The following is an 8,963-nucleotide window of genomic DNA, read 5'->3' as shown; positions in this document are numbered from 1 at the left end:
CAAAGTAATCATCAATTTCAGCCACTTCACAGGTAGACACTTAAAGAAATTATTGTTTATTCCATCAGGGCCTGGCGACTTGTTAAGTTTTAGTTTACCAATTACTTTAATCACTTCTTCCATACTTATTTCCCTATTAAGAAAAGGATGTTTACAGTCGTAATAAATTTCATTGGGCGATACAGCAGTGTCGTAGATTTCCTTATAGAAGCTTGTCCATTCCTCTTTCGAAATTATATTATTTTGGTATTTTTTCTTTTTGAAAAATTTCACTGCTTTCCAGAATTCTTTTGGATTTTTTGTATTACATATTGCTTCTTTATGCTTTTTTATATAATCATTTTTGGTGGTTCTCAATAATATAATGTGATCCTTTCTTGCCCTTGTGTAATTGTCTCGATCAATTGTATTTTTTGACTTAAACCATAGTCTACGATACCGATTCAAAATCACTTTTGAAGCCTTACAAGCACTATTAAACCAGGGCTTATTACTGCTTTCCATTGATTGCATTTTTATCGTTTGTTGCATCCCCGATTCAATTGCTGCCTTTTTAATATTTTCAATCAATAGATCATTCATTGTATCAATATCGTGTGGAATTTCATTTGATAATTCGTTTCCAAGGTCTGTAAGCAAATTCAAATACTCTTCTTCCCTTTCATCCTTCCAAACAAATTTCGAAACAGTAGTGTTAATTGGGATTAATGCAGTAGTGAAATCCTCTGGAGTTTTTATTTGTAAAGCAGCACGAATCGGCAAATGGTCTGAGAGTCCGAAATCCCTAACCTCGAAATCTTGAATCACATACAGTCCATTCAGGTTAGTCCAAATATGGTCGATAGTACTAGCACCTTATGCACTCACGTATGTAAAATTTCCTTGACTATCCGATACAGATCTTCCATTTAGGACAACGAATCCAAGGTTCTCCAGTATCTCATGAAGAAGATAACCTTTTCTGTCAGTAACTTCATCTTTTGATCTTCTTATTTCAGAGAATGCACTATCTTCGAACAATTCCTTTTCAAACTGATTTAACGCACCAATTCTAGCATTCACGTCGCCTCCCAATATACACAAACAGTCGCTGGTCCCAACAAAATTAAACAAGGATGATTGGAGTACCTCTACGTTTTCCGAGTAACTCGAGCCTCTCAAATACACGTTGATAATTATATATTTTTTACACTCTATGTAACAACTAAAAATCAGCCAACTTTCCTTAGATTCCAGTACTTTAACTTCTTTCACGATTCTAGAGTCATAGATGGTAAGTAGGCCTCCGCTAGCCCTGCCTCGAGCCTTATCTTTAACTGCTGGTTCTATTAGTGTTTTGTAGTGTGTCCCAAGGAAGGTAGGTAAACTGATTGAATCACTGATAAGCCAAGTTTCACACAAACATATTATCGCGTCACTTTTTAAGTATTTCTCGAAGTCGTCATTATCTAAACTGAAAAAATTATTTATACCGTGAATATTCCAAAAGGTTATACCAACACAATTTTCCGATAAATCAGACAAAATGTCTCTCTGAGAGAAGGAAGAACAAAAAGGGTCCCTGTCAACGTTTTGTTTAGAAATTTGACTTGCCTGACAGCTATTCACAAGATCGTCGAAATGTCTGGGAAGCCGTTCTACTCTGTGTCGCTTGTTCTAGGCTATCACTGTTCCTCACTTCCACTAATCCTTGATTATCCCTCCAAATAAAATTCTTGTCCTCGATTGTCAATTTCCGATATCCAACTTTCACTTGATTGCCGGATTGCTTTTCCTTTACAGCTCTCATTCGTATGCTTCTCTGAATTTCACGCTCCTGCCATGTCAAGTCATCATTTATATACGTTTTCGTTCCCTCTAACTTCTTTTTGTTTTTCATAATCATAACTTTATCTTTCACGCTATCCAATTTCACTTTAATCATCTGTTGCTTACTATTTGAAATGTTACGCACTTCTGCAATATTTGCTTCAACATTCAGTGATTCTTTCAAGAATTCGGCGACTTCTATCTTCGCATTCAAGGAGGTTACGAATCCACTAATGACAACATTATTTTTCTTGTCCGCACGATCCCTGATTTCCTCTCTTCTTTCTAGAAAACTAATTCTTTCCAAAAGAGAGGTTTTCTCTTTATCCCACTCTAAAACATGTCTGTCAAAATCTTTACGCAGTGCGTTCAACTCGTCTACCACTCTCGCAATGTTCTGTATTTGCTTTCGCGTTTCTTGATTTTTCTTATCCATCTCTTCAAGCTTCGCCAAAATAACATTTTCACTTGATTCATTCTTTTTCGACGAAAAACTAGTAATCTGAGGTTGTTTAGTGGTATCTCTTCTGGGGGGAGCCATTTTCGTTTTTCTAACAATTACGTGTTTACACGAGGCACACCTAACCTCAAAAATAGGCTGTACACAATTATGTTCTGAAACGTCACTTTAAGACCAATTACACAAAAAACAATAGTCACAACAATGCGCTAACTGAGTATGATGTAATTTGCTTGGCAGAAACTTGGAGCGTATCAGAAAAGATCATTTTACCTAAACCTTTTAATGAATTTTTATTATTTGTGAGTCCTGCTACCAAAGATAAGAGTAAAGGTCGTGCGAGTGGTGGTCTGATCACATTGGTTAGACGGGATTTTTTCTCTGAAGTAACATTAGTCGATGCATGTAATTTGTGGATCTTTGTATCAATAAAATATGAAAATAAAGCATATAATATCGGAAATGTATATTGGCCTCCAAAAGTGGATGACAGTTATTGTGTGGGATCTTTGGATGATTTTCTTACAAGTTTGGAGGACTCAGAGTTTCGAAGTGCGGGAACAATTGTTATGGGCTATTTTAATGCGAGACTGGGATGTTTGAATAGTTTTGTTGACGAAATTTTCGATGAAACAGAGCTGATTGGATTAAGAAATTCAATGGATAATAAAGTGACAAAACGAGGTAAGCAACTCACTCTTGCTATGGAGTCGACCGGGTTTATTTTGTGCAATGGTCGCTCGCCTTCTGACAATCCTGCCAACTATACTTATGTTTCAAAAACGGGTTGCAGTGTAACAGATTTTGTTTGGCTTAATATAAGTTTGATTAAATTATTCTGCGATTTGACTGTATTAAATTTTTCTGATAGTTCAGATCATTTTGGGGTTTGTATAGAACTAGATGTCTCAACGCAGTCTAGATTGGTTCAGACGGCTGTAGGTTTTCCTGTGGAAAATATAAAATGGGATGAAACAAAAATTGATGATTACTTGTATAACCTGTCAGGTTCAACACTATTGTATTTTAATAGCGAAGACACTGATTGCCTCTTCAATAATTTTAAAATAGCAATCCTAGATAGTGCTAGAAAGACTGGAATGTTGACTGTGAAAAAATCATCTGAAAGAGTGAATAGCTTTATGGCAAAAAAACCCTGGTTTGATTGTAAGTGCAATGTGGCTAAACGCAAAGTAAATAAAGACTATAAAAAGTTTAAAAGTAATAAACAGAGTTTGGAACTATTAGAAAATTATATTTCTGCTCGAGACCAATATAAGAAAATCGTTGCGCAGGCCAAAACAGAATATAATGGTCAAATTCAGGTTAAATTAAGTAATTTAAGTAGCAGCAAAGAGTTTTGGAATACGGTTAAACTGTTTAATACTAAGGACTATCGATCCAACGGTGTGGAATTGGATGCATGGGTAGAATTTTATAAGGATGTTTATCCCGGAAGGTGTATAAATGATAGAATTTTTGTAACTGTTTTGCATCCTTATTTGGATTCTGAATTTAGTTTAGATGAACTAAATAAGGTTTTATCTAAATGTAGTAACAATAAGTCACCTGGTCCCGATAAAATTGTTAACGAATTTCTAAAAAATTTGCCGTCGGAATGGTCTCATTATTTTCTCAATATGATTAATAGAATTTTTGAAAGTGAAAACGTGCCGAGATCGTTTGCAGAGGTGAATATGTCTATGTTATATAAGAAGGGGGATCACACCGATCCAATGAATTATAGAGGCATTGCCTTGTTAAATTCTGTCACAAAGGTTTTTACCTCTCTCCTTGCAAAGAGGCTTGGGGGATGGGCGGAGTCTTGCCGTCTAATTCCTGAGGAACAAGCGGGCTTTCGAGCAAAGAGAAGTTGTGTCGAACAGTTATTCACTCTCTCCTGTTTAATTAATACAAATCTAGAAACTAAAAAAGATTATGTTTTTGCAGTATTCGTGGACTTTAAAAGGGCCTTCGACTCCGTCCAGCATAATAAATTATGGTCTAAGCTATTTGAATTGGGGATTTCAGGAAAATTTTTAAGAATTTTAAAAAATTTATATGATGGGGCAAATTTTAGAATTAAACTCGGTTATCGGAAATCTGCTACTATTGATGTAACTGAAGGGGTCTTACAGGGCGACTCTCTTAGCCCTCTGTTGTTTATTTTATTTCTCGCTGATATAATTCAATTCTTTAAGGAGAGGGGAGTACAGGGTTTAAAGTTAGATTCATACAAGGAGGTAGTGATGCTTTTGTTTGCAGATGATATTGTCCTATTGGGACGCTCATGGCATGATACACAGTTAAAGCTCAAAATACTTAAGGAATACTGTGATCTTAACGGCTTGATTTTAAATGTATCAAAAACTAAAATAGTACGTTTTAGAAAATCTGGAAGGTGTAAGAAGTTAAAGCCTCTATTTTGGGGAAGTGAAAAAATTGAGTATGTAAAATCTTATATTTATCTGGGGGTTCCTTTTTCTTCTTCTGGTAAATTTAAATTAGCAAAGGATTCTTTTTTGGCTAAGGGACTTACGGCGGCAGCTAATGTTCGCAGTATTCTATATAGAAGTAAAAACAAATCCTGGTATACTATTGTGAGTCTTTTAAGCAGTGTAATTAATGCCACAGCTTTCTACGGAGGTGAGGTGTGGTCCCTATCTTACTTGAATGATTTAGATTGCGTGCAAACTCGTTTTTTTAAAAATATTTTAGGTTTAGCAAAAAATACTCCCAATCATTTTGTGCGCCTGGAATCTGGTATTCCATTTCCTAATGTAATTTTATTTCGACGTATTCTGAATTGGTGGATAAAATTGCTTGAGATGCCGGATGATAGACTGGCAAAGTGTTGTTTTATAAGAATGTATGAGTTGGATCGTATTGATGGCTCTTTTCCAGTTGGTTCTAATTGGGCTTCGCGGCTTAGAATGCTGTTGGATTCGCTGGGGGCTGGATATTTGTGGGAACACCAATTTCAAAACGTAAATTTTATAAAAAATGAAAAGAAAAATATAATAGAAAAATGGTGTAACAATGAGATTAGTTTGGCAATAGATAGAGTGATAAATTCTAATTATAATCCTAATTATAGATTTTTTAGTCAATTAAACTCAACAGAAGAATATTTAAAATATAATATGTCCATAGGAAAAATTAGAATAGTAAGTCAGTTACGGTTAGCAAATTTAAACAGATTAAAATTAACATATAAACAAAATATATATACATGGAACGCAAATGTCACATGCTCCTTGTGTAATTCCAACGAATGGGAAAATGTTCAGCATTTTTTGCTGCGTTGCCCGATATACGAGCCTCTGCGAACAAGGCATCTTTCTTGTTATATATACACTGAAAAATCAGATAATGAAAACCTCAACAACTTGTTAGTTATTAAATGTCCAAAACAAGTTAACGATTTATTTTATTTTGTTGTAAACGCGCTTCTCTTGAGATCTTTTATTATAAATGAGTAATGTGTGTTCTGTATTGTTTTGTACGCCGAGTTTAATATCTTATGTTTAAGTTTGTTATTCTTTTTATACATTTGTAAACAATTTCAAAAAATTTTATTACAAATAAACTAAACTAAACCAATAGTCACAACAACTCCACCAACATCAATATCACCTCACAACAACAATTTTCAATTGATACGAGCCCAAAGAAAGAAATTATCAATATTTTTGTACTTAGCGAAAATGAACACGGTGCTCACACAATGCGCCACCTATCGGGACTCAAAAGTTCCTTGTTACGTCCCTGGAAGCAATAATTGAATTTTACAAAAAAAATTTATTAAAATTTTAGAATATAATTGAATTTTTCCGACGAACTTTGTTATTTGTGGAAATAATTGCATTCTTGTGAAGAGTTTTACTATTTATTTATAAAAATAACACAGGCCTACAAAATTTAGAATTTTGTCAGACCCAGAAACGGGATAAGTCATTTCCGATGTAATTTGTCACCCTGAATCCAAAACTGTCAGCGAAATTGCTCTATCACGTCAGGATTCTGAGATATTCTAACCTAAAAGAGTAAAAAAGGACATTTTTTGCAACATTTGACTCTCCATAAAATCTACAAAAAATTTTTTGTATCATTGGAACGAATTTTAAAAAAAGGACAATTATTCACCTTTCAAAATATTCTACACCCGATCCGATCCGACTTTTTTTTACTAAGATACAACAATTTAAAGTTTAGGTTACACGACCTAAAAACTGAAAAAAGAAAGAAAAGAATAATTGGAAAGTACTTTAACTTAAGCATCTGATTCTTAATATTTTGGGATCGTTGATTAGAAAACCGATGTCGGATTTTCAAAATTCAAAATGGCGGATCCAATATGGCGGCTGTCAAAATAAAAAATTGATCGGATTCGCTTGAAACTTTTTACTCGGGGGTTTTTGAGGTCGCTAATTACGAATCCGATGTCAGATTTTCGAAATTCAAAATGGCGGATGTAATGTGGCGACATATTTTTAAAAAATTTAACGGATTGGCTTGAAACTCCTTACTCGGGTGTTTTCGAGGTCGCTTATTAAGAATCTAGTGTCACATTTTTGAAATTTAAAATTATTGTGGATCTAATATGGTATTATATGTTAGTAAAATCGAAGAACGTAAAATTCGAACATTTAGGGTATTATTTATACACTCTTTTAGTAAATAAAATTTAAAGTTTTATTTTTCTTTATGAACCTTTACACATTTTTCTACAAAGGATCTTCGTATAGTTGGTTTCGTTTTTAGAGTATAATACAAAATCAGTCCTTTGATTATATCTGGACCTGTAAATACATCTTTTTTCAATTTAGATATCTATAGGTGTGGAAATCTTTTTTTCAAGTACTCAAAAGACTTCGAATTTTACGTTTTTCGATTTTACTAACATATAATACCATATTCGATCCACAATAATTGAGCCTCCCAATTCAAGAACTCGCCCGACGCGGCTCTTTTATCCCAGCGTCGGGCGAGTTCTTGAATTGGGAGGCTCAATTTTAAATTTCGAAAATGTGACACCAGATTCTTAATAAGCGACCTCAAAAACACCCGAGTGAAGAGTTTTAAGCGAATCCGTTAAATTTTTTAAAAATATGTCGCCATATTACATCCGCCATTTTGAATTTCGAAAATCTGACATCGGATTCGTAATTAGCGACCTCAAAAACCCCCGAGTAAAAAGTTTCAAGCGAATCTGACCAATTTTTTATTTTGACAGCCGCCATATTGGATCCGCCATTTTGAGTTTTGAAAATTCGACATCGGTTTTCTAATCAACGATCCCAAAATATTAAGAATCAGATGCTTAAGTTAAAGTACTTTCCAATTATTCTTTTCTTCCTTTTTTCAATTTTTAGGTCGTGTAACCTAAACTTTAAATTGTTGTATCTTAGTAAAAAAAAGTCGGATCGGATCGGGTGTAGAATATTTTGAAAGGTGAATAATTGTACTTTTTTTTAAATTCGTTCCAATAATACAAAAAATTTTTTGTAGATTTTATGGAGAGTCGAATGTTGCCAAAAATGGCCTTTTTTACTCTTTTAGGTTAGAATATCTCAGAATCCTGACGTGATAGAGCAATTTCGCTGCCAGTTTTGGATTCAGGGTGACAAATTACATCGGAAATGACTTATCCCGTTTGTGGGTCTGAAATTTGTAGGCCTGTGATAATTGTTTTGTTATTTATGAAAATAATTTAATTCTCCCGAAAAGTTTTATTACTTCTGAAAATAATTGAATTTTTGCAAAGATTTTATTAAAATTTTTGAAAATTATAATTAGTTTTGCACTGAATAAGTGAATTTTTAAATTTTGAATCTGAAAGTGTTAAAAAATTAAAATTAATATTTGAAAATAAAAAATGTTGTAAGTTTCATAATAAAAAATTGAATACCACGTTTTACGCGTAAAATTTGCAATAATAAGAATTGAAAAACAATGTTTTCTTTTTTCATATGAACCAAAGTGGGAAACATCAAGGGCGGAAAGAGTGTGCGTCTTGATACGATTATTTGGCCAGATGGTGGAATTGTGCCCGCTTATGTTGAGCAAGGTGGTGAGAAAATTGGAATGCCCTTGTATCAAATAGTAACTGCACTCGCACCACCATTCACGATGGTCATCAGGGTGAAATAACAAAATGCCAAAGAATTGGAAGGACGGACATTTTGGAAGAAAACTTGGACGCGATGGTACATGGAATGGCGTGATCGGCTCAATTAGCTTTTGCCCCATTGAGCGTTTCTAAGCGACGTGTCGAGGTGGTCGATTTTACAACTCCGTATTTTTACAGCGGAGTCAGTTTTTTATCCGTACCGAAACATAACTATGGATAGCCGTATTTACCTCGTTACATATTACAGCCTTCAGCGTTGGAATCTTCTAATGGTACAGTCCCTTTGGATTAAACCCATAGGGGCCTCCTTTGCAGTCACTTTGTGGCATTTAAAGCTCCGAAATCATGGCTTAATAAATTCTTGCTCGCTGGACTCTTTTTCATTCGTCCGTCACGACGCATCGAAAATTCTAAAATTCCTAGAATTTTATATTTTTATTAATAATCCAAAAAAACATAAAACAAAAATTCTAACTGTAAATTTGCAATGTTTCATTATTAAAAAACTAATTTCAGATCACAATTTTGATATAAATAATGAATTAATAATAGTATTTATAT

At 33.9% G+C, this 8,963-nt stretch overlaps 1 protein-coding gene across 1 annotated transcript; it reads left to right on the top strand.

Moving 5' to 3' along the window:
* Window positions 1-2,488: 2,488 nt before the first annotated feature.
* On the top strand, window positions 2,489-8,422 carry LOC122506384. Its single transcript, XM_043618521.1, has 3 exons — window positions 2,489-2,493; window positions 2,577-4,141; window positions 8,253-8,422. Exons 1-3 carry the CDS (start codon window positions 2,489-2,491, stop codon window positions 8,420-8,422), a joined length of 1,740 nt encoding a protein of 579 aa, XP_043474456.1.
* Window positions 8,423-8,963: the final 541 nt, after the last annotated feature.

The sequence above is a fragment of the Leptopilina heterotoma genome, unplaced genomic scaffold (genome assembly GCF_015476425.1).
Source record: "Leptopilina heterotoma isolate Lh14 unplaced genomic scaffold, ASM1547642v1 Lhet_414, whole genome shotgun sequence".
In the NCBI taxonomy this organism is placed as follows: Eukaryota; Metazoa; Arthropoda; class Insecta; order Hymenoptera; family Figitidae; genus Leptopilina; species Leptopilina heterotoma.
The sequence above is the reverse complement of the archived record's forward strand: the minus strand, read 5'-3'. Positions and strand labels throughout refer to the sequence as shown.